The sequence below is a fragment of the Helobdella robusta genome (genome assembly GCF_000326865.2).
Source record: "Helobdella robusta unplaced genomic scaffold HELROscaffold_49, whole genome shotgun sequence".
Taxonomy (NCBI): domain Eukaryota; kingdom Metazoa; phylum Annelida; class Clitellata; order Rhynchobdellida; family Glossiphoniidae; genus Helobdella; species Helobdella robusta.
Window position 1 is genome coordinate 70,901 of NW_008705246.1, and position 26,761 is coordinate 97,661.

The window sequence follows — 26,761 nt, forward strand, 5'->3', positions numbered from 1 at the left end:
ACGAAAAGATACTGACTGTAGGTGTATTCATAGACCTCTCAAAGGCCTTTGACGTCATCAACCACGATATACTGATTAAAAAATTAAATTCACATGGAATAAGAGGAAAAGTAAGTGCATGGTTCAAAAGTTATTTAGAGAACAGAGACCAGTATGTGGCAATAAAAAGTCACTCCTCAACAAAACTTAACGTAAGATCAGGCGTGCCACAAGGATCAATTTTAGGTCCTCTTCTATTCATAATCTTCATGAACGATTTTCAACATGCAACTGATGCAAATCACCTTCTATATGCAGATGACACTAACATCTTCTTCCCAACTAAAGACTCATTGAAAGAAGTAGAATACATCAATAACAGTCTTCAAAATATATCAACCTGGTTTATCAAAAATAAATTAATAGTAAATTATTCTAAATGTAATTACATTATTTTTGGTCCGAAAATTTTAACAAATATTATACCTAACCTAGACATAAAAATGAACAATATTTCTATTCCTCGCTCAACCAGCACAAAATTCCTTGGAGTAACAATCAAGGACAATCTTTCTTGGGATATTCACATAGATACTATGTCTAAAAGAATATGCAAAACCCTAGGAGTTATAAGCAAAATTAAAAATAAATTAAATAAACCTACTCTAATTGACCTGTATTATTCGTTAATCTTTCCTCACCTCATCTACTGCAACGTAATTTGGGGAAACAGTCCTGACATTCATCTAAAACAGTTAACAAAATACCAAAACCGATTCATCAGAATATTTAAAAATCTTCATCCTCATTGTCACACAAGTGAATATTATCTCGAGATGAAAATACTCAACATCAAAAACTTGTTCATCTACCACGTTGCAACATTCATTTTTAGATTTCTACGTCAGCAATTGCCGGCATTTTTTAGAAACTTTTTCACTTTTGGAACTTCCATTCAAGCAAGAACTACACGCCACACGCCACTTTTCTATGCTCCACCAGCCAGAATTAAAGTACTCTGCATGAGTTTGAAACATACCGGCCCAGGAATATGGGAGACGATTCCACAAGAAATTAAAGATTGTAACACTTTGCATCTTTTTAAAAATAAACTGAAAAATTTTTTAATTACGAAAAGTTCTGTTTTTCAAGGATAATAATGTATATGTATATATATGTATATAAGTGTGTACATATTTCATTAACATTGATACATTTTCTCCTATTGACAATTTTATTTTATCATTGAGAAGCAATTTTGAGCTGCACGGTGGCCGAGCCCACAAGAATTAATTTTCTTTTTTTGGTCTCCGAATCATTCATGCTTTTGTTTTGTTTGATTGAATAAAAGTGATTTGATTTGATTTGATTTGATACATACATACATACATACATACATACATACACTCATTCACACACGTACATCTGTACACAGTGCCAGCTCATACATAGCATAATGTTATCATTTGGAATAATACCATAATCTATGAACATTTCTATCAACATTTAGCTTGGTGGCAAAAATGCAGCCATTGTTTTTGAAGATTGTAATTTGGAAAAATGTTTGATGACAATGCTGAGGTACTACGTAGCTATTAGTTATAACAGTTAAGCTTTGTGTTATTAAAAGTGTTATTGTTTTTATTTGTACTAAGTATTTTCAACTAAATTTAATTTTGATAACACAACAAATGAAGTTTGCGTTAATCTACTAATTTTAGGTCATGTTTCTTAAATCAAGGAGAAATATGCCTTTGTATCAGTAGAATATTTGTTCAGTCGGGAATATATGAAACATTTGTAAAGAGATTTGTTGAAGAAACCAAGTACGCATTAAATATATTTAATAAGGGTTTCAGTCGGAAAATGTTTTAAATTTAACTCTACATAAATTTACTTATAGTTATCTTTATATTAAATTCAAATTTGAATCACAAAAATTGCAACGAACTGCCCTTTAGAAACATTTCAATCATAACCAATGATAATGAAACAAATAGCTAAAATATTTCTGCGTAGAAAAATTAAAGTAGGAGATCCCAACGATGATTCAAATTTTATGGGCGCCTTGGTTAGCAAAGAACATTACCAGAAGGTAACTGATTACGTCCAATTAGCCCGAAAAGAAAAAATTTCAGTTTTGTGTGGTGATGAACAACTAACTCTTCCTGGCAGCCATATTAATGTAAAATAAAACTTGTTGTCACGTTATGTATTAACTATGATTATAATTTTTCAACAATCTATTTTCTATTTTGAATAATTATTTTTTGGTTAACAATAAAAACAATTCAATGACTGAGTAAGAGAAGATGACTTAATTTGTTCGAAGGGATACTTCGTGAGGCCTCACATTTTGACAGGCATGAAGGACGACAGTCAACTTATGCAAGAAGAAATATTCGGGCCCGTCGTTTGCGTGACTTCTTTTGATGATGAATTGGAGGTTATGAATATGTTGCCATAAAATACTATATACTATAACTACTTTTCGTGGCAACTATGATTTTATTTTTAGACTTTACAACTGCTTTTGCGAATATTTGTGTGATTTAAAATTGAATGTTGTTGATTAATTAAATTTTAAAAACATTCTATGAAAATTGTTTTTACAATTCTGCTGAATCGTTCCTTTTATTTTTTGGTTCAGTATACAAATTAAACTTTTAGGTTATAAAACGAGCCAACAACAGTTCATATGGTTTGTGTGCAACATTATGGAGTGAAAATATTCACAAAGTTCACCGGATCGCTAGACAATTACAAGTATTGGAAGATTTTTTCAAATCATTTTACTCTCTGGTCATTGTTTTAACTTAATAACATCGTATGATTAATAATTTTAACAATTTTTTAAATCTTTTATTCTTTCGTCATGCTTCTCTTCACTTCATTCTGTTTCAACTTTTTTCCAATTTAACTAATTTTGTTTTCGAAGTCGTCTTGCAAGATTTCAATTTTCTTATAAATTTTGTGAAAACATATAGCTTTTATTTTATTATTATTATTGTCAATTTGTTAAACAGACTTGTATATATCTATTGTTGCTTATTCCTCAGTAAATTCATTAGACACTGAAGCGTGCAACATGCGAGGATCACTTTGCATTCAAACTTTGCATTAAAATTCTCAGAGAGATCCTGTCACAAACTCAGTCTTCTTTGATCACAATAAAAATCTTTGCTATGTTGTGTTAAACCCGGTCAGAGATTGGAGGCAAAGAATTCTTCTCGTGTTCTCACTTATGACAATCAAGCTCCAACATTATTTTTCTTATTCTAAAATGTTTTTTATGTTTTCTTCATCTTAGGTCCTTTTAAACATTAAACATTCTCAAAATTGATAACTTTGTTTCATTATTGAAATGCTGTCTTGAAAAAGATTTATCAAATATTTTAAAATTTTTAAGAAAATTTGAAGAAATTTTATAGAAGACTCATAATACGATTGAAGTAACAAAACTGCAAAACAATATTCAAATATTTTTAACATAATATTTGTTTTCAGGTTGGAACCGTTTGGGCGAATTGTTGGATGGTTAGGGACTTACATGTCCCGTTTGGAGGGGTGAAAAATTCTGGTGTGGGCAAGGAGGGTGTAGTGCAAAGTTTGAACTTTTTCACTGAAACGAAAACTACGTGCATTCAGATGAACCCACTTGATCAGGATTCTTAAATATAACGTAAATGGTGCTTGCCACTTCAGTTTATTCCCTTTTATTTTGGCCAAATAGTCATATATTTGTTGGAATATTTACAGATAATTACATAGTTGTGGGAATGTTTACAAATAATCACATAGTTGTTGAAATATTTACTAATAAACGATTATTTGCCTCTGAAAATTTAAAGACATAAATTTGAGAAAGCAGGATGAATGTGGTAAGTTCATAAGAAACTCATCTAGCAGTCACCTGTCAATGTTATAAAAATTGAAATAACCGTTCATTTTTCTGAGCTAGTTCAGTATAAACATGTTAGTTGTTAGAAATTGTTGTAATTTGATGACTCAATTATGTTAGCTTGTGTTAGTTGGTCGTAAATGTATGTAGATCAGTAGAGTTCATAAATATTTTAACATGAATAAAACATTACAGATGATAAAGAAGAAACATTAGTTACACCAATAAAGAATAAATAAAAGATAACATAATACGCGTAAAAAATTATTATTACTCACTTAAATAAACTCACATATAAATATATTCAACTGAAATAATAAAACAAATTATTATTCAGAATTAAAAATTTAAGCCACAACGAAAACCATTTTTATGAATGAAACTCCAAATTCGAAGACAATATAATTATCTTCCAAGTATTAGTACACTTTTCAACAACATTGGGGCAAGCTTCACTTAAATGATCTCAGTGATGGCATCCTCAGGTGGAGCAAATGAAAGAGCTAGTAGCATTTTTACAATAACTACGTTTTTATCTTCTCTATATGCAGTAGTAAGATTTTCTTCTCGCACTTTACGCCAGAGGTATTTTCCAAAGTGGAATAAACAACCGAATAGTTTGCAGGTTGGAAATATTGTGCTTATTGCATTTTGACCAGCCTTAACAAGATCCATCGTAACACTTTGTGGAGCAAAAGTTGGTTTTAACTCAAGAATTTTTCTAAAAACTCTAACCTATCCTTCTTCTTGTTTTGACTGAAGGAGTTCATAAATAAATGGTACAGCACTGTGATCAATAACTGAATGCACTGTAAACGCTTGCAAAAATAGCTGAAGTGCAACTTTGAATGTTTCATCAACGAAACAGTGTGGATAGGTTTCAAAAAGCTGTACGTTTTAACCACAGCAGTATAGCAAGTCGGGGGTCCCAATCGACTAAAGACGGCATGTTATGGTATAAATATAAGAACTCGTTCTCTGTGGTGACTGATAAACTGGACCTCTTTATTGACATCAGTGTTGTACTAGTGCTGATCAGCCTCTCAACGTCAGCGCTGTGCGGTTTAACAGCCAAAATTCGAGCCAATATTGTTGCCACATCAATGTACAAATTTGGTGATGCAAGAAAGCGCACCTGTTCCGGCAATGACATTTTACGAAGACTATCAATGTTTTCCACAGATCGGTTGCATCCGAGCAGTTTATGTTCATCTTTAAGTTCGATGGCTGTCCTAGCCGTCAGGGCTGCAAATGGTATAGCAATGCGCACTGTTTCTTCATCCAATGCAAAGCGTTGATTAAGAAACTCAACTAGTAATTTAACTACCCCATTGCACACTGCACGATCCGTCACATACACATGGTGTGTCTTACGCCTCATATTACGCGGCTTGTTTATCTCTATGCTTTCATTGTGAGCGAACCATTTTCAAGTGTAATTATCTGATTGTTCATTGCCTCAAATCAACTTTCAAGTAAACAGTTATCTTTCAAGTCACGCAATTTGGTCCTTACCTGCATGATTAGCTTGCTCGTAACGAAGATGATCCTGCTCTGATTGAAGCTGTTTTTGATACCTGCCGAAAAAGGCAAGTGTGTTCGATATAAAGGCGATAAATTTAAGATTGTTGTTATCCAACAGGAATGCGAGATAACCGTTTTTTTTTTGTCTTTGCAAGTTTTGAAGAAGATAACCAGGCAATGCCATGAGGTCAAGACTGCATTTAACATGTTGGAATTGAACTGCGCCCAGCAAACCTCAAAGAGTTTTTGCAGTGACTTGAGCAACAGTTATTGTTTTCCGCAATATCTTTCAACTCTCTAGTGCGAAGTGCAGAAGAGTGAACAAGTGCTCAGGCCTACTAATTTCTGAAATGTTTGTTCAACTTCACTAACGCAGCTACTTGTAGACTTCCATGCTAGATTTAATCTATGAACACCATACCACACTTTAGGCAGTGGGACTTTGTCATCAACAAATTCTTCCTTTTTTTTTCCTAAAACAATTTCCAAAATCCTTCTTTATTATCAATGTTTATCTGCGGCACCATCAGTAACCACAGATGAAGCGTGTTTGAAAATATATTTCAATGCTGCGTCCCCAATTGTTCTGCTGCATGCTGATTCCACTGCATCCAGTACACCTTGTGCTCCGCGATTGGTTGGCTCACTAACTCCAAGAAAGTATTGTTCTTAAAACAAACCCTGATCTCGTTTATCTTTTTGCCATTACGTAGATTTTGACGATCTGTGTGCGATCGACTGATCCGTCGCACCGAATGGAAAGCGGCAATGTAATTGTTGTCAATTTTTCAAACAGTCTTTTTCTGTCAATTTCTACTGTGCATTCTAGAAATTCCTTGTGGGTAGTTGGGGTTAAATATTAAAAATCTTTATGATCTGTGAGTTTGCTCAAACTAGTAACTGAATTATCTGCTTCAACACTACAGTTGGTAGTATTAAATGAGAAGGCTGTGGCAACCTTGGCGACAACAATCTTAGCCGGAGAAGTATAAGCACTTAAAGTAAGTTTTTTGGCGTCGCCGTATGTGTGAATCGTTAGACTACTAATACTACTAATCTTGTTTGCCAGCTTTTCATTTGACTTTGTTACAAATTTTCCTATAGCAAAAGTTTTACGAATCTCAACTGGTAGTCGCAATAGTCGTTTGATAGTCGCAATGCCTTCACATAGTTCCTGTGATATAACTGCCTACAATGGCTTTCTACTACTTCACCGCGATACCAAGTTCTACTCAGCCTTGCAATCGGTGGTATTTAAACCTTCTTTGAATACATTCGAACTGTTTCCGAAAATTTAACACAACCAGTACACATTGCAAAATTTTGGACATTCCGACGAAATATCTGAATTGTTTCATCAGAGCTGAATTTTTGTTGCTTGGTTATTTTAAAGAAATAATATCCAGTTATTGCTCCTTCTGACAAACGGGCCATTGGAACTGACTTACAGATACCAGCACTGTCAATTTCTACTTCGTCAAGTTCGTTGACATTCATGTTTGACTGCAGGGTACTTTCTTCATTGTCATCCGATTTAACGTCTGGAAGTACACCAGGTGAGGCTGATGATGAGCCCATCACATACTGTTCAACGTCTTCAGCAGGATCATGTTGAGAGGCAGTGGCTACGGAATCACACTTAGATGAAGATGAGGCTATCGAAGATGATATGGGTGTCACAATTTCAGCCTTTTCAAATTCCGTTTACTTTGGCACGGTTGACTAGTAACTCTGCTCTTCTTCATCATTACCTTTAGGCCCTAACGTACACAAAATAATGTACTGTAGTAGAATAGATATTGAAAACTGAACGCTGAAGTTAAATTGTAAAATGATATAAATTTCAAACTACTAAACTGAACAGCTTGAACTAAAGGTAACGGCCAATATCAATGAATAAATGCCAGTTAAGCACTAAAACTAAAGTACGAAGGAAGGAACATTCGAATTAAAATACGAACTATATGAAGAACTTACGAAGTAAAACCGTACGACTGAACGTTAATAATAGTTGATAAAATGATTGATTTGATACAGTATACGTCAAACGTCTGATTTACGTTATGGAAACATAAGTAATAAATAAGTAAATAAATTGAAGTTTTGAGCAGAGACGACGTGCCATAGCCACAGCGCACTGAAGAAACATCTGATTACCAGCCTATAAGTAGGCGTTGTCAAATTTCGGATCGCATAAATTGGCAGTTGCAAGTTATAAAATATAATCGATTAAGAAAATAACGTTGTAATTTAGCTAAGAAATATTTTAGTGGTTCTTACACAGACTTACAAACCCCGTCAATAATAATAATCGGCGATTAAAAAAATTAACGTAGTTTTTGGGACGTGAAAATCATTTATGTTGCAAAACGCCTGTGGTTTTGGGCAAGTGGTAAAAAACCTTAGAATAAGCACTACCACTAATAAATTTAGAAACAGAGGAATCATCGATAATGATGACACGTAAAAGTGTTATATTGGACGAAGCTGAAGATCGTAATAACTAATTAAATGATCGTTAAGTATTCACTTTAAACAAAAAACTAACAAATTTTGTTTCTAAAATTTTTGATAAAAACAATTTATTGCCATTGATAAACATCTTTTGTTGAATCTATGAAATATAAACATACTATTACGCAAAAATAACTCTAGCCAAATAAGTATACAATGAAACAAATGTATTTCTGATTATGAATTATATGATAATGTTTTCAGTATAAACTTCTAAAAAAGATAATTGTCTAAAAGTTTCAAATAAATCTCCAAGTTTCAAGATACTTGACCACAAAATCTTCTGCTTCGGTTAACAGATCATTGTTGAAAGTCAGACATCTTTGGGTTCTTCCGCGGAATAAATCTTCATCAAACCACAATCCATGCGCTCCACTATAGCATAACAATTTCATTATTAATAAAATAAAAACATAAAAGAAAAATTTGATAGTGATATCCTGCACAAATCATAATATACTCTGCAGAATTATAATATATAGAGGTACAAATTGTAATATACGCCTGACGTCAACATTGTTCTTTCCAAGTTAATACAAAGTAGCCTACTAACATTCTATGACTAATGAAAACATGAGAATTGATAGCATCTAATTTCATACAACAAATTTTTATTTGCTACTTTCTCGTGATAAAAACTTAAAATCAAGTTATTTGTCATCACTAAACTCTTAATACTTTTATCAATAACAAATAATTTTATATAGGAAACTAATAACTTAAAATCTTCTCATCACAGTGAACATATCAATTAATTCATTTCATTTTTTTCTACATTACATTTTTTTGTTTTGTTGACGAAAATTTGTCTTCTTTCTTGTTTTAAAAATAGTTGCATGTATTTTTAATACTAAAAATTATAATTTTACTAACTCTCCAGAGCCAATTGAGATGCAATTGTTCCCACCATAGATAAAAAAGTTGTTTGAACCGGTCCACGAATATTTCTGTGAATATATTTATTTTTTGATCACCATATTAACTATAAAATATAATAATATACATATAATATATTCAGTTCAACATGGTTCAACTTGAAGAGCTGGATAATCATAGCTAGTACGGCCACTACATACAAAATTTTTATGGCTTTTTGTTCGCGATGACTACCATTTAGAAGTGAACCTATATCGGAAAGTGGCTGATTGTTTCAAGATTGGGTAGAGATTTAAACCGAATATGGACAAACGTAAAATGTGGTCAATCGATTTTCGGTTAAAAAAGTGAATGCATCAATTTATACATACATCAAAAATGAAACATGTATAATATTTAATCCAAATTCACTAAAACTCGAGACTAAAATAATAAATGGGAAACGGTTGAATGAGGAATTAAAAAACCTTCAACATTGTAGATTTGAAAAAAGCGGTTTCACCAGAAAAATATTTTGAAGAATACGTGAGTCAACTCGCGTTTATAAAGTTGTAAAGAATCTTACTAAGAAACTGTAGGCTTACGTACCACTACAAATTCATGTATTATTACGAAACATTTAAATGTTTTCGAATAAAAGAAAAATTATAAAGTTTCAAATTTTTACATTTGAATTTCATTGCTTGTTGCTTCGCTGATTTATCCAATATACCCGTTTAAAGAATCATCTAGAACAACCGATAGATCTAATATTATACAAATAAATGCCAGATCTGACTATTTTCTACTTAGATATTATAAAGGTTTTCAAGCCTAATTTATTGTAGTTAAATAATTTTAGAAATGTATAGTAAACATTAAAAAGAATTCAAACGAATAATTTGTCATTTCAGTTACATCTACATTTTAAATAAACATTTAATACAATCTGAGTAATATTAAAGGCAATTTTTTAAAAATAAAAATAGAGAATGTTTACAAATATAACAAACCAAAAATTGTGTCCTAAATGTAAATAGGTAACATTCACCACTGCCGTAGAAGACTTCGCTTGGTTTTAATGTTTGCGACAACATGGCGCCAAATATCTGGAACGATAGAAATGGAATTATAAATATAGAATCAGTACTATTGTGTAGGCTAAGTTTCAACAAGTGAATAGTGAAGACGAATAATGAATAATGATAATTTTGGCCTTTCAAAATTTTCAAGTTTTTCTATTTTTCTCTATGGTTACTGATTAAAAACGGTTTTTTATTAAATAATTTGATCTTGGTATTCTGCTAATTAGCGAAGTGATTTGGAATCTCAACAAAACTAAAGATAATTTCATGTATTTACGGTTTCTTCGTTTAGGTACATGTTTTTATTAAGTTGATTTGTACTTCTGTCTCCTGTCACAAAAAATCATCAAACCATCTCCCAACATCAAATTTTGTTTTGCGTTTATTTCCTTATGAATCCAAATGCCACAAAAAAATGAAGAATTATGCTTGTGGTTGTCGAGTTATCTCAGACAGTAAGGAAATTACATCCTACGTTACGAGGTTGTGACTGCGAGATGACCTAGTTGTAATTCCGTGGAATAGAAACTAAACACTGGTCAGGGTTGTTAACAATAATAAAAATTATATCATCATCGCCAATGCCAACAACTGTACCGATTTTAAAATGTACTATTGTCGATATCAATGCTAATGCTTTGGTATTTTTAAAGTGCTACAAAAAAGCGGATCAATTTTTTCTATAGTAATGCGTTTTCTAGTTAAGATTTTAGGTGTCATCATCTTATAATTAGTTGAAAAAATTGTGAAACTTTAAATCACCATTAAACAATTTAGCCTAATTTTAAATGAACTTATTGAAAATAAATGAAATGAAATAAAATTAAAAAAATGAAAATAAATAAAAAAAATGAAAATATTGGTACGAAGATAACATATATCACTGAAAATGATGACAATGACATGAAAATTAACATAATTCAACGATAATTAACAAAAGCTCTCAAGTTAAAAATAAAAAACGACCAAAGAAATTTTAATAAATTTGTATAACATCAACCCTCTCTCACCACATCATGATCGTCTTTCACGATCAGCAACACTGGACCCTCAACTTTTTCCATCTTGCGGAAGAGAGTTCGAATACTGAATCCATGCCTTTCAGTGCTGTAAGCCAAATGCCACACACAACCTTCGGCGCGAGCAGGCAGGTTGAACGTCAGCTGGAAATAAAAATTCATTTATTGCAAAAAAATACGCTAGTGAAAAATCGCGACTCAGCGTTTGAAAATGAACCAGTAAGTAAACTAATTTAATTTAGTTAATTTTTTCTGACATATTCAACTAGTATTTTGGTTTTTTTAATATTAAAAAAACATTATTATTAGAAAATATAAAACAGATTCAAATGTGAGCCCAATTAACCAAAAATTTTCGTCATGCATTATAATAAATTCATAACAGAAAAGAAAGAGAGGGGAAAACTTTGAAAATATTAAACATAAAAAAGTTTAAATATTTAATCTTTATAGTCTTGTCATCATACTTATAGCGGTGCCTAAAAAGACCGTGAATTGATTGCAGAAAAATTCTGTTAAGAATATTGTTCATCATTTCAATCTTAAAATATCGTAATTGACAGAAGCTACTTCTACCAAAAATAAATAAATTATATAAAATAAAAATAATAAAAAAGATTGTGAAAAAGTTCATCATCACGTTTTTAAAATATTTTAAAAACATTTCCCATTCCAAAACATTTAACAATTAATTAAAAGTAGAACTTCGAACAAAAATTGTAGAAATAATACTGAGATGAAATTCTACAAAGTTTCAAAAAGGTTCATCAATTCAATATTATAACAATTCGTAATTAACAGAAATTATTTCGACTAAAAATTACTAAAGTGAAAATACAAACAATGTATGACAACAATTGCACAAGAGTCTTGTATGACGAATTTGTTGATAAAAAATTTCCCGATTAATTGATTGGATAATTGACTAATTGATAATTTATTGGCTTGATTTTTAAAAAAACATTCTACCTTTTTCTGACAAATTTGATATTATTATTATATTGTTAATATTTTAATCAATTTGGTCTGGTATTTAAACAAAATACAAAACTAAGATGAATAAAATAAAACAACTTTGAAAACTCTAATTTTTTATTAAACTTGAAAGAAAAATATACTTTTTAAATTTGATTGGTCAAATAGCATTTACTTTTTAAAAAAAATAATACAAAATTTAGAGTAGTAATAAAAAAGTAGTTTTCACGTTTATCAGATAATGGATGATGAAGGAAAAATTTAGAATGAAAATCGCATTTAAATTTCATTATCATCAATTTTCGGATGTTCTAAACATGATCAACATGAAAACTCCAATTCTTGATTTAACAAGAGCCTCAAAGTAGTTGTCCATAGACAACTGACAGATGGTTCGATTGAAAAATAAATATTCTGACCTGTTTGATATGTGCCTCAGTGAGGATGTGACTGGCGTGGGAGAGTTCAGGCGGAGGCAGTCTGTCGATCTCCATCCTCATCATCGCTCGCTTCATTTCCTCAACATTAACAATCTTCAAAACAATTTTAAACTTTGTTAAGTGATTTAAAACGGCATGGTATAATTAGGCGGTATGATAACATTTCAAAAGATTTTTTAAGAATTTTGTTTGATTGCAGTCAGGACCGAATTTATTACTACAAGTACGGAGGCCCTGGAACAAGGAAGAAAAAGAAGGTTCCTAAATAGTTACTTGATCATTTTTTTGTTATACCTTAAGCATCAACTCGGCAAAAATGATTTCTGGAAAGGTTGGCAACCTTTCTTTAGGTAGGTTGTACGTTATCTCACAGTAATTTAACAATGTAGGTATTCAACGGCAAAATAACTCAGACACTTAACGATGCATCATTTCTACCCTAACTTAAATTCAGCCTTGCGTACAATAACTGACTATTAATAATCTCTATTAACATTGAAAGTCTTGAAAACATTTGAATAATAATAAATTACTAAAATATTTAAATAGTTTGCATCGAGAATAAAGCGTCAATAAACTGGTAAAAATTAACCTTCCACTTGTTGCTAGTACATTTTGTTTGCCGGTTTTTTGTATCATTCACATATTTTGCTGAGTCGTCATTTGTGGAATCTTCATTACTTTTATCATCACTGTTTCTGTCATCGGGAATCAACATAAAGTACGGTTCGGTGATATTTACTGTTTCAAAGTTTGGAGTCCAGTAGAGGAAAAATGAATACAACAAACTTGTCCTGCGAAAATACGTTGCATTCAAATCTCCATAATCATCCACTATCAGATATGCTGAGTATGATTAGCGTGAGACTAATTAATTTTTAATAAACCAACTTTTTGCGAGGTACAGAAAAGACGAAAATTTGCTGTTGTTGGTGTGAGGGTGTCGATGGCTTCAACGTCTCAATTGTAAGTAGCAGGTCGGACTTTTTGTCATCCTCACAATCTATTGCAATGTTTTTCAACAATTAGTTATTTGCTTTGTATTGTCAATAATTATGATTAATATTTTAGTTATTATTATTATTATTTAAAAAAACTTAAAGTTTGTTGTCATATTGTAGAATATTAAAGTAACAGCCTTATACGTTTCAGATAGCCATGTAGGTCATTACAAATTTCAGCTACAGCTCAAACAACGGGCACTTTTATAATTTGTGTAGTTTATTAAGTTGCTGTTAAGTTATTTCGTTCTGGTATAACAAGATTGCTTGCAGTTGTTGTTGAGCTTAGTCTGCATTGCGCTGTTTGACATGCACAAAATAAAATAAAATAAAATGCCACGACGCCTGGCTGGTTAGATTGCCAGGCTGCCGTTCTACAGCAACCTTGCTCAGGTGCGGTGTGTGTCCCGCTCCTATCCCGCGACAGGCTGTTTTTAAAATGTTGGAACGAGTGAAGGAAAGTATATAAAGTACGTTATACCCAATTAAGGATAAATAATTATTGATTATCAAAATTAACTAACCCATCGGCGGTTCAGTCGACGAGTACAATTGCTTTTTGACTTTTTCTGTTAACAAATCAATTGGTCTTAAAAGAAAAATTCTATCTTTCGGGTTAGCAATAAAAGAAGTTGCTTCTAGAACCAAGTTTTCTTTGTCTTGAAATGAGTTTGTTTGTACGGCTGCAGATCCTGAGACTGTCAAATTTATTTATATTTTTTAATAATATTCATACGTTTCCCGTCTTGCATGAAATATTTGAATATTTTTCTGTTCTTTATTACGCATTCCTGAAAAACGCAAAAATGCTAGTAGATATATCGCTTTTTTTTACTTATTTTTTTACTTATTAAATTTTCTTAACCGCACGAATTGACCGACCACGGCCTTACACGCACAGGATGTACACTATCTTTATACTCTCTGAGAGACAAGACACTTCTTTTTATCGTCTAAGCCAACGGAATATTTCATCTGGTCATATGTTAGTAACAAATTCATGCGAGTAAAACATACTTTTATGTCGTTATTATTAATCACATCAGTATATATGCTACATAATATATATGTACAAATTCAACCACCACAACAACTACAACATCTAAAATTTGGATTAGTTATGATTAACATGTGAACAGCGTACTGAGTTGACAAATTTGGTGGAGGAAGTTAAATCGAAAGAAGTTTCTTTTTAGCTGGTTTTTTTAAAGTAAGAAGGTTGGTAGGAAGATGGAGGATTGTAAATTCTAAAATCAATGATTGGAAAGAATCAAAAGAGTAATTGTTGAATGTTAGATCGATTGTATCAAAACATGCCGTTTTGTATGAAATAATCACGATAGTGCCGACATTTTGGTCGTGATGAAAACCTGGCATGGGTCAAGTAGCAAAATCTCTGTTTAATGGACGACACCACCACGCAACAATGCTTTTGAAGCAATGGCCATAAAACTGAAAATCGATAAAAATTGTTCGGCCCCCGAGTCATCATTGTTTAATAACAAACTTGTTGCCGGAGACTTCAACATCCACAAAAAAAAGCTCAGTGATCTTCACACCGTTTTCTTGCTTGATATGATTGATGTTTTCAGCTTAGTAAATAAGTAAAACTGAGTCAACGCATGTGTTAAGTGGAAAATGAAATTTGATAATGACGTCAAAGGAATTCTTTTATCGATGTTAAAGTTTTCCACGTGATATTTAATCAGATCATTTTCTGGTTCAAGTTTGTTTTTTGAAAAATATCTTAAACCAAACTCGTTTTAAGAAACTAGTTTGTTCCTGGAATAAGATGAACAATGACCGGTTTGTCAACTTGGTTACTAACTCTTTTATCAGTGGACTTGCCATAATGAATTCATTCGAAGATGAACGAGAACAAATTATTGTGTGGTACAGCAAACAACAGTCTGCTTTCAACGTTAACTGCAGATATTAAAAAAGCAATTATGAATTAGCCAATAAAAACTTGTCTCTTGGGTTGTCTGCCGACTCATATTTTTAAAAGTCTTGTTATAAAATGGTTAAAGATCTAATACACTATTCGAAAGTTCAGAGGAATCATCAAAACACAAACAGCGTATATGAAAAAGTGCAAAACGACGCATCAAACACAATGCACGTGATTGGTAGGAATTCACAAACACATACACAAACCGTTTCACTACACTGCGAAACAGGACCAACAACCAGGCTTTTTTAACCACTAAGCTATCACGCCACATAAAATTTAAAAATAATATAAAATCAAAAAATTTATTCTCTATGTATATTTAGGCGTTTACAGACTAAACCAAAACGTGATACAATGAAAACGGTAGACATATTTGAAAATGTTCTAAAAAACAGAGAAAGTTATAAATTTTCATTAAAGAAGCAGTTAGAAATTTATGAACTCTGCAAAAATATTGATATCGGTAATTGTTTAAAGAACAGAAAAATTATCAATTTTGATCAGAGCAGCAACTAAATTCAAGTTATAATTGAAAATAAATTATATACTTAATGTTGAAGATAATGCTGGATGTAGAAGATGGTTAGATACGTCATTAATAATAGAATTTGAATAAGATGATATTGAACTTAAAGTTTTTTCCATAAGATTTTTAGATATGTCGTTGTTAATGTTATCTAGTGATGATGCGGCAAATTTTGTGGAAGTTGATGCTATCGATAGATTATTTTCAGAGTTGGCTGCAGCTGTTCCTATAATTGAATCACCAATGTAATCCGCTGATGATTGCACCACATTGTTTCTAAGTTGGAATAAATTTCCTACAAACGACAAGGGTCGGTTTCTTACACTGGAAGCCCTTTTTTTGTTCGTAGAAATTTTTTCAACGTTTTTTATTTCTTCGCCGGTTTCTTTGAACGCGTCCTCGCTGCTTTTGGTTCTTTTTCGATGTCTACTAGAATGAGTTGTATCATCTTCAACTAAATCGTTCACATTTCCATCAGTGGTTATTTTAATGTTTGTGTACAAATTGAATATTGGTTCGTTTTTATTTGAAATGTTTGACGCTTGAAAACTTTGTGATTGTCTTTTATCTATGGTTTCGAAATTGTTATAAAAGTTTAAACAAATTGGAAAGACATTGGTTTCTTCTATACTTTTCTCATTTTCTATTACGTTTTTTTCAAGCTTTTTTACAGCTTCAGTTGCGTGGTTAGGTGTTGTTTTACAGTGATTGTCTTTTTTTAAGCTGCAAATTTAAAAAAAACGTAAAAAAAAAATTAAAAAGACGTTTATGATGAAACACAATAACGCTACAAAAACTAATTCAAACTGAAGAAGGCAACATAAAACATCATAAAATGTCAACAAATGAATAAAAAAATACCATGATAAGGCGACAGTAGCCACATCAGCTACAGGAATGATGACGCTAGATTTTTCCAATCCAATTTGAGTGACGTAAGGATCAGTAGCTTCAGGATCAAACATGACAAACTCTCGGCTCAAGAGCAACAGACCATCAACAATGGTCGAAATTTTCTGCTTCAAATATAAAAATTATTTAGAAAATAAGTGAATTACTTTTTCCTGTTCTTAACCATTTTCAATAAGAAGCTACATCATATTTTGAAAGAAGTAGTTTGAACTTTTTTTAAAAGTTTTGAAATATTTTGGCGTAAATTTTCATTTATCGACTCAAAATGGCAAATCAAATAAACTGTGTTTTTGAATTTTTGCTTTATTCATTCATGGATATTAAACAAAACAAGACCTCCACTTTTTGAGAAATGTAATGCAAAACTAACAATCCAACACACATCAATAGAATGTCAAACATATAATGAAAGCAAGAAAAAATACCAAATTCCAGAAGATATACACTCAATTTTTAAAAATGAAAACATAGTAATCCTATAATATCATACATTAAAAAAATAAACATTTTCAACAACATCTAATTTCTCCGCTTTTCAAAAGATTTACAACAAAGAACGAAGGTATAGATAGCCTGTCAGTGCTAAAACGCCGTAACATTGCAGAAGAAAAGATTTTTTATTTGATATTTCATAAACAGTAAACAATTTTTAATTTGAAAAAACGGCTCCAATATTTACGTATGTGTCTGTAACATGATGCTTGACGGGCATTTTGATAATTTCTTGAGATGCCAAAACATTGGTGACGTCATCATTATTGCTGCTATCGATGTTAATATTTGACGTCATGCTTGAAAACATTTTGTCTCGGGGAATGTTTTTTGTCGCCGTGAGGATTGGTTTTATCCCAGTAAGCAAAAATTCCTAAATTTTGGTGTTTTAAACATTTGATATGTCTTAAACGTTCTTATGTTGTTACACTAATTTAATTCAGTATAAAATATGTTAAAAATTTGATACTGTTTTTTTTAAATAAATATTCTACTGTCGCTTTTTTTTATCTAATTCATTATTTAAAAAAAAATTATCGACACATTTTTAAAACAAATTAAACATAAAAATTAGTGATAACTCAATCGACATTTAAAAAACCTATCCAATTTATAGAACCTTGCATGAGAAAGAGTCCAATTCCGTAAATTTTCCTTCGTCAAAATGAATGAAAGAGAGTTTAGTTGAATTTGCTGCTGTAACCTCCGGCGTCGGTGCTGGTGTTAAGCAAGATGGTGACGGTGATATTGATGAAACTGTTGTGCCGTTCGATGAAGCTGAATGTACGGAAACGAGCGTCGTGGCTGATGACGGTGCGTGGAACAATGGTGGCGATGTCGGAAATAACGAGGGTGTTAACGGGAGTGCAGTCAGCATTGCATCCAAATTTGCGTCCAGAGCATTTGATATATTTATAGAACAAGGAGAAAGACTTTTTGCACAGTCGGTTATCAGGATAGCTGCCATGGGTGTGTCAACATTTGTTAATGTAATTGCTGATGATTTCTCCAGCTCTGAAGTTTCAATTGTTTGACAGGGTATGAAAAGTGTCTGAGAATTTTTGAAAAAAAAATTTGAATGAAAATATTAAATTTTCACAAAATTTTGATGTGGTAGGTATATAAAACAATATGAAACTTCTTCATTTTTTGCATTTTTTTCACATCATTCAACCAGTAACATTCAAAAACTAATAAACTGGCAAAAATTTGGTGTTCATAATCATGTTCGTGGAAGGCAGTTTTGATCAATTTAATATATTCGGTTTATATAGTGAGTATAAAAAACTTCTGGTCGGAATGGTTTCAAACTGAAAAATAAATTAAGCATATAAGCTCATAGAGTTTAACTTCTGATTATTTGTATTATTGTTTTTTTTATTAAATGCAATTGATTGTTTTTTTTTTTTCAATAATTGTTTAATTGATTGCTTGACGTATATGTACTTGTTTTATTGATTCATTATTTTTGTTGTTTTTTGGGCTTATTATTTAAATTTTTAGTTATTTTTTTTATTTATATTTAAGATTGATTGATTTGTTGATATGTTATATCATTGATTTGGCGCTTGATTGATTACTCGGTTGTTTTTTATTATTTGCTGATTGATTAGTTGATTGAATGTTTGATTGTTTGTTTGTTTGTTATATGGTTTATTTAATTTATTTTAGATTGATTTCTTGGAGTGAATGATTTTTTGTTTGTTTGGTACATTATCTTATAATTTCATCGTGAATTCAATTAATCAATTTGCTAGTTTAAAATTTTTTAAATGCTGTTTTACAATGCAAAAGTTACCCTGGAGCTAATTTTGGCAGTGATTATAACCCAGTTGTATGTAAAATCAGGATAAAGTTAAAGAAAATCAAGAGAGAAGTGGACCCAAAACGTTCGAATTTTGTCAGTCTGTCACAATCAAGTCTGATCACGGTCAAGTATAATGTTGAAGTACGGAATCATTTTCGGTTATTGACGGGAGATGTAAATAAATCTAAAGATCAAATATTTAGAGATGCCCTCACAAAATCAGCAAAGGAAGTTATACCTCTAAATGAGCAAAAAAGAGGTCAGAATTGGATAACGGATGACATCGTGTTTCTGATGGATGAACGAAGGAAAGTAAAAGGTTACAATCCTGATAGTTACAAAAAGCTGGACAAAACAATCAAAAATTGTGCTTAGAAGCAAAGGAGAAATGGTTAAATGACAAGTGCAAAATCATTGAAAAAATCAAAAACAGCAATACAAATGCAATGTAAAAACCATCAAAAAATCACTGGAAAAGGGCTTGCACCGTTTCTGGATGCATAAAAGCTAAATCCGATTAAAAAAGACCTAGATGGACCAAAGATACTTGGATCTGAAGTTCGCGCCGCTCTTTCCGAAATGAAATCAATTAAAGCGCCAGGTCCAAATGTGATAGTTGTTGAAGAAATTAAATGCCTTGGTAAATTTGGCATTGAAAAAGTGACAAAAATTCTAAATGGGATTTATAACGGCGGCGAAATTCCTGAAGATCTATCCAAGTCAATATTTATTGCATTGTCTAAAAACCTAATGCAACAGAATGTGAACTACATTGAACAATCAGCTTGATGAGTCATTTTTACAAAACTTCTCTTAAGAATTTTGATGATGAGAGCACGAAGCAAAATCAGATCTGAAATTTCAAATGTCCAATGTGGTTTTGTAGAGGATTGTGGCACAAGAAACGCTATCTTCATGCTACGAACGATCAGTGGACAAGCGATTGAAATGAAGAAAGACTTGTTTACATGTTTTGTCGATTACTCCAAAGCTTTTGATAGCGTGAAACACGTGGAGCTTAAGAAAATATTGAAAAATTTGGACATTGATGAAAAAGACATGAGAGTCATCAAAAACCTCTATTGGGAAGAAAGAGTAGCGATGAAAGTTGGTAACAAGATGATTAGTTTTGTCGAAATAAAAAAGGTGTTAGACAAGGCTGTATATTTACTCCAGACTTGTACAATCTCTATAGTGAGATCATCATGAGAAAGGTAGAAAATCTACTTGAAATATCCATTGGAGGCGTGAATATTAACAATGTAAGATATGCTGATGATACAGCTCATATAGCAGATTTAATGGAAAAACAATTGTTTCCAAACTAGTTTTGAATTGAAAGTGAAAGGTAATGCTTGCAAATTAACATTAACAAAACATAGTGCATGGTTACAAGTAAAAAGCAAAACCGCCCCGATCTGCTCCACAATTATTAATGGTAAACAGGTGAAACAAGTCAACAGCTTCAATTATCTCGAAAGTCTTATTACCTCTGGTTGTAAATGTGATCTGGATATCAAAAAAGGATAGCTATGGCAAAAGATGCATATTATTAAATAAAAAATATCCTCACCAACAGTAAAATTAGAATATCAACAAAATTAAAACTGTTAGGGTGTTACATTTTTCCTGTGCTAACTTAAGGCTCTGAGTCCTGGACAACTTCTAAAAAATGGAAAAAAGATTAACGCTGCTGAGATATGGTTTTTGAGAAGAATTATGAAAATTAGTTGGACATCTCATACTTCGAATGAGGATGTATTAAAACAGTCCGGTTATGAAAAGAGGAAAGTTAAAGTTTTTTGGTCACATCATGCGGAAGGAAAAAATGGAAAATCTAACAACTACTGGAAAGATTGCAGGGAAAAGAGATAGCGATCAACAACGAATAACATTCGTGAAGTCCTTGTGTCACTTGTTGAATATCACCACATTTCAACTCTTACAAAGTGTTAAAGATCGGGTTTTGTTGAGGTCCTGAAAAGATAAGGCACGAGAAAGAAAGAAGTTTAGAATGCTTTCTATTTAATTGTTTTCAATAGATTTGTTCACGGAATTTTTATTTTTGCTCTTTTCTTTATTTTAGATTATTTTATTTTTATTTTATTCGTTCTATTTTATTTTATGTTATTTAATTATTTATTTTTTTTGTTTTATTTTTGTACTTCTTATCGGTAAAGTTTTTAGTGTCAATTATACACAAATTTGTGAGATGAGGTTAAAAAATAATAAAATATTACAAAAAATTAATATTGCAATCAAAATTTTGTAGATATCATATAATAAAACATTATGCGCAATTTTATAAATTAAAACAGGCACACAAAATTTCGAAAATAGATTAATTAAAACATTGCACTTACTTGTCCTTCAAAAATTGTATCAGTGACCAGTTTATTAAGTTTTTTTAATTCAGAAGATGTCGTTTCATGCAGAGCCGCAAGGCCTCTTAGAGTATCTCTCTTAGATACCTAAGTAAAAATTATCGTTATTTATACCAATCTTGTTATTTTTGGTTATTATTTTCATTTTTTCATCAGACACAATGTTTTAACCCAAATAATATTAATTTATAACATGAAGGCACTCCTTTATTTTTTTTAGTTGATCCATTTATGCCCAAGTTTATAATTTAAATTTTTCTTTTACAATTACTGTAAATACTTTTTAACGGAATTGAAAAATAGCCAAACAGCGATAAGCCACCGTTTAGTAAGACATTGAAAAAATTATCACAGCCAGACAGATGGTTCCAGACTAATTTGGGCATTCGATTTATTAAACAAATTACCATCGAAATAAAAGAGTATCTTTGTTAAACATCAACTAAAACATTTATTTGTTATTTTTATTAAGTGATTTATTCTTGACATTCAGTTTTACAATTTTCACAATTATCTTTATCATTTTTTGCACAGAAACATTAAATTAAATATTGGAATTGAGCTAAACTTCTTGACTTGAACGTTGACCTGGAGGCCTTTGCACTATCCTATAATTACCGAAAACGTGATACTGGGTAGTTTCCCATCTATTTTATGGTATAAAATACCATGGTTACCTAATTTGGTCAATGAAATTTCTCAATTAACTTAAAAAATGATATTTTATATTGGTATAGCCTTTTCGTATTTTTCCAACTGTAAACTTTACTCTGGAAGAAGGAACAGCAATAACTAACTATTAATATTTTAAAATCCTCATAGTTGTCTGAATGCCTTTTGTTTCATTTGGTTTGGAATTGTCTTGACTTCGTAAAATCTTTTTTGTTTTCTTGATCTTTATTATCATTTTATAGTCTGTTGTTTCATAAGATACTGTAAACATTTTTTTATTCTGTTTCATTATATTTGCAACGTACATCTTAATATATTTTATTATGTACTCTGATAATTTTGGAAAAATGTCATGCTTTTTGTTTTGTTAAGTTTTAACGTATTATTATTTTAGGAATTGCTTCAAAACTCAAATTAAAGTTTTTACACTTGTCAGTTCCAGGCAATCGGTAGGTAAACTCGACCACATGGCCGTCCAAAGCAAGCCAGGATCCGCTTAGTGGAGACGAATCTGTCAGTCAACAATATTGGTCTGTACTGAACCATGGACGTAATTGCACTAAATGAGCAATCTTTGTGAACTCGGAAACGTTCAGTTCTGGGACACGCTTACGAGGATGATGAAAGCCACAATAGATGACAACATTGTGCAAAAAAAACTTGATGATAAACCAAAAAATATAATGTTACAAAAGTCAAAATATCACACTTGATAAAACAAAATGAAACACCATTACCAGTGACGTGCTATTTGTGCTAAATACTTGTACCCAAGCAGTACTCGCAGGGGCGTTATTTTTTGAAGAGGGGCAGGGGGCAATTGTTTCTTCCAAGAAATCAGATTTTTCAAATTTTGCAAAAAAAATTTATAATAAAATATTACACTAAAAAACACCAAAAAACCTTATATATATATCACTTGATGTCATACCGACGCATGTCCTTAAAAAATACATTTGTTTATTCGCTTCCTCACCAGTTTTACTAACCTTTGTTTGGAAGTGGGTAAATTTCTTGTTAGTAAACTGTGATGTAAATTATGTTAAAAATTATAGACCAATATCAAATCTTTCGTTCGTATCAAAGATTGTCGAGCTGGTTGTTAAGAAAGGTCTGCTAGCCTATTTGTCTGAAAATGGTTTGATGCCGACAGATTCTGAGAAAGCGTTATTTAGGTGTTATCAAACTTATTTTCAACAATGGATATTCAAACATTTCATTGCTGACATTTCTGGATTTGTTGTCAGCATTTGACTGTGTCAACCATGGTATACTTTTGAAGATGTTGCGGTACAATTATGAATTGAATGATCAGCTTTTGCATGAATTGAGTCATATACCTATAGCAGATCGAACAGAATAAGGCTTGTTCAATAGTGTACTGTGTGATGTCAAAATGGTTAAATCAGAGGTACTTAAAGAGTCCGTTCTCAGACCTATTCTGTTCATATTATATACATCAGGCGTACTTAAAATTATCAGTTTTCATGGATTTGCCTGCCACGCATTTGCGATAACATTTAAATATTGGTGAATGGTCATCCAAGTTTTTCCAGTCTGAAGTTGATAAATTTGCCAAATCCTTAACGGAGGTTGGAAAATGGATGTCATGTAGCTCATTAAAACTCAATCAATGCAAGACTCAGCTGCTTCCGGTTTGCACATGGCAGCAGTTGGTAAAATTACGTGTAAATTCTATCACAGTAAATGACGTTAACATACCGATTATTCAGGCAGCTACCAATTTGGGAGTTTTGCTTGATATTAGATTTTTGATGATATCAGTCTCATGCATCTTTTGTCTTTGGAGTTTATATAGAACTAAGCTCTGGTTGGCTTGATCAACCTTGGAAAATTTGGTGCATTCATTTGTTACATCTCGGTTGGATTACTGCAACAGCCTGTTGTATAAAATAACTGATAAATCGATTGCTATTCTGCAATCAGTTCAAAATAGAGATCTAAACTGGTTGACAATTGATAAAAGGATAATCTTTAAAATTGGTGTGATCATGTTCAAAGCTTTAAACGGAATGTCACCAGATTACTAAACTAACAAATTTACCAAAAAAGGGATGGCATCTAGTTTCTGCCTTCGGTCAGATGAAATGAATTTCGTAGGGGTGCCAGTGGCGTGTTTACAGTTTAGTTCACGTGATATTGCAATTGCCGGTCCTACTATTTGGAACAATTTCCCTGCATTACTCAGAAAACCTGGGCTTAATCTTGAATCATTTAAAAAAATATTTAAAAACATTTTTATTTTCGTTAAAGGTGCATTGAATTTGATATTGTACTTATTTATTTTGCCACGTATATATTAAGTTTTATTTTTTGAAAGCGCCTATGAGAACAATGAATGAGCGCTATATACATTGTCCCTAATAATCATTGTCATTATTAATAATATATAGTTTACATGCCCTGTCATGGATCAACGAACTCTGAAATGACCCCTCTGAGTATTCGTATTCGTGTACCAAATTTAATTATTTGTACCAGAGACCCGGGTACTTGCACTTGCACTCGTATTTGTGATTGTAATCTGTGCTTGTATTTGAAAACTATTCAAGTATAATGTACAAGAGCTTTTGACAAAAATATACATTTAGACCTGCAAAACACTTTGAAAGACCGTTCCTATATTGATTGATATTGATTTGCAAGGCTCATATCATTGATAACGATCTGTACATATAACAATATGTATGCATTGCATATGTATATAGTGTTCGATTCATCACAACTCATCTGAACAAAAATATATGTATTTCTTTTCGTTAATAAAATGTTATTTTACACCTAACACAAAAATAAACATTTAAAAATTGAAAATTTCAAATATCATAAAATGTTTTAAACTATTTTTTTTTAAATAAATTATTATGTGCCATCAAACTTTGCTATAAAAAATAAAAACTAAGTCTTCTTAAATAATGAACTTTTGTTGCATGTTTAAAGTATTAAAAAAAATTTTTTAAATATATTTTTTACAAGCAATGGATGAAAGTATTTATAAGACAATAAAATCATACATACATACCACGTATTTTATTGTTCCCACAGGCTGAGCAATGGTGCGAAGTCTAGTTTTATAATCATTGGGAATAACTGAAAGTGTTTTAAACAAAATTATGTACACTAATAATAATAATATAAATAAATAAGAAAACGGCTTTCAAAGAATGTGCTGCATTAGAATTATGAACAGATAATTCTGTTATGCAATAATGAAATAAGCCAGTTAGTGTATCACATTATCAAACAATGTTTAATTCATTCTTTTTTTGTGTACATATTTAATTTAGGTCATGACGCTTGTGACTTTATCCTATCCCATTAAAAAGTATGCCCAATAGGAATATAAAGCGTGTCCAAGTAATAGAAAGATTCATCATATATTTTAAAATTACACTATCAAAATGTAACAAACCGTTATTTAAACCCGAAGGGATATCATAGTTTGTAACGAAATCCTTGTTTGTGTCATGGTATAACAAACAACCGTAATCAAATGAAATCGATGGTCTTTTATTGCTGTCACAGCATAGACCATTCGATTCTTCCGTTAATTCCAATCGATCTGTTAAACCTTTTTTCAGCCTGTTTTTAATGCATTCAAAATTCATAACATCAGCTATTTAAACTGAAAAAACCTAACCACCATTTTGAATGAAATAAAATGAAAATAATAGTCACATTATAATAATTGAACTAATCAATTTAATAGTTCCATAAATTTTGCGAAAATTTACTTACATCGATTTAATTTTAATTAAGCAAATTAATAATTTAATTCAACAAAGGCAAAAACCGTATTAATTCAACAAGCTAGTGTATAAACCAAACCAGTTTAGCTACGTCAGTTTGCACAAGGCTATTGCGACAATTTTTTTACTGGGTCCGCTGTTTATATCACATATAATCATGAAACAATTTTCATAAAAAGCATTCAAGTTATATTTACTGGTATAATGTTACAGGCAAGTGATAAAGGTACATGTGTTGACGGAACTACAAGTGGACAAAGTCCCCCTAGGAATGGAACATCGTTCTCAAAAACATCAAAGTGGTTCGTAACACGTTGATTTTCGTGATATTTTTGTTCAACGACAGTGACGGATCTATGGGTCATGATCAGAGTTTTGATTAAAAGTCAGTAAAACTCAGTTTTGTAGACAGGAAAACACCGTTGTTAAGTAAAAAAATCCACCAAAAATTGGCGTGAAAAGCAAAAAGGTCGCTAGCCAAACTTTGACCATGCTGGTTAATTTCTTTGGCTCTCGTCAAATTTCAAAATATTTTAAATTTTGACCCATGCGTCAACGTTTTCTAGATCCGTCACCGTTCAGCGGTAAAAATTTTATTACTGAAAAGATTTGAGTTCGAATATTGATATATATTTCGTAAAATTTTTGATGTTAACATCGATATTTTATGAACGATAAATGTTTAAAAATATCGATATGTCGTTCGCATCCTTATCCAAAGTATTGGAAAATTGATTCTCCTATCTTAAACTTCACCAAGATGATAAAAGTCTCGTTATAAAAATTGAGAAACTCAACTACAAGTTGATTAATGCCGAAAATGCAGTGATCTTTATAAATAATTGTATTTATGATAATCTAAACCTATATATATATATTAATATTTCCCTATATAAACAGCAGAAAGCACTGATGATGATTCATTCGGAATCGAAATATGGCCTTATTTGC

At 31.4% G+C, this 26,761-nt stretch overlaps 3 protein-coding genes across 3 annotated transcripts in view; 1 reads left to right on the top strand and 2 right to left on the bottom strand.

Moving 5' to 3' along the window:
* Positions 1-3,852, top strand: part of HELRODRAFT_102275 (hypothetical protein) — a 13,849-nt gene extending 9,997 nt beyond the window's left edge. The window contains exons 5-10 of the mRNA XM_009026712.1: positions 1,490-1,560; positions 1,701-1,805; positions 1,999-2,164; positions 2,312-2,425; positions 2,650-2,745; positions 3,487-3,852. Of these exons, the coding sequence (XP_009024960.1) occupies positions 1,490-1,560; positions 1,701-1,805; positions 1,999-2,164; positions 2,312-2,425; positions 2,650-2,745; positions 3,487-3,654 (720 nt within the window). The 3' untranslated portion in view covers positions 3,655-3,852. The remainder of the gene's footprint in view (positions 1-1,489; positions 1,561-1,700; positions 1,806-1,998; positions 2,165-2,311; positions 2,426-2,649; positions 2,746-3,486) is intronic.
* A 484-nt stretch (positions 3,853-4,336) lies between these two features.
* HELRODRAFT_178602 (hypothetical protein) lies at positions 4,337-5,261 on the bottom strand (the record flags this gene model as incomplete). The annotated part of the gene is made up of 3 exons (XM_009026713.1): positions 4,337-4,562; positions 4,616-4,816; positions 4,882-5,261. 3 exons carry the CDS (start codon positions 5,259-5,261, stop codon positions 4,337-4,339), a joined length of 807 nt encoding a protein of 268 aa, XP_009024961.1.
* Positions 5,262-7,955: 2,694 nt separating this feature from the next.
* HELRODRAFT_193374 (hypothetical protein) lies at positions 7,956-25,830 on the bottom strand. Its single transcript, XM_009026714.1, has 15 exons — positions 25,474-25,830; positions 25,084-25,151; positions 21,348-21,455; positions 17,797-18,228; positions 17,368-17,550; positions 16,635-16,789; positions 15,796-16,496; positions 13,818-13,991; positions 13,184-13,295; positions 12,885-13,086; positions 12,272-12,385; positions 10,869-11,021; positions 9,787-9,882; positions 8,792-8,865; positions 7,956-8,293 (listed from the first exon to the last, which is right to left on the bottom strand). The coding sequence occupies exons 1-15, from the start codon at positions 25,667-25,669 to the stop codon at positions 8,158-8,160; spliced, it is 2,904 nt and encodes a 967-aa protein (XP_009024962.1). The 5' UTR covers positions 25,670-25,830; the 3' UTR covers positions 7,956-8,157.
* Positions 25,831-26,761: the final 931 nt, after the last annotated feature.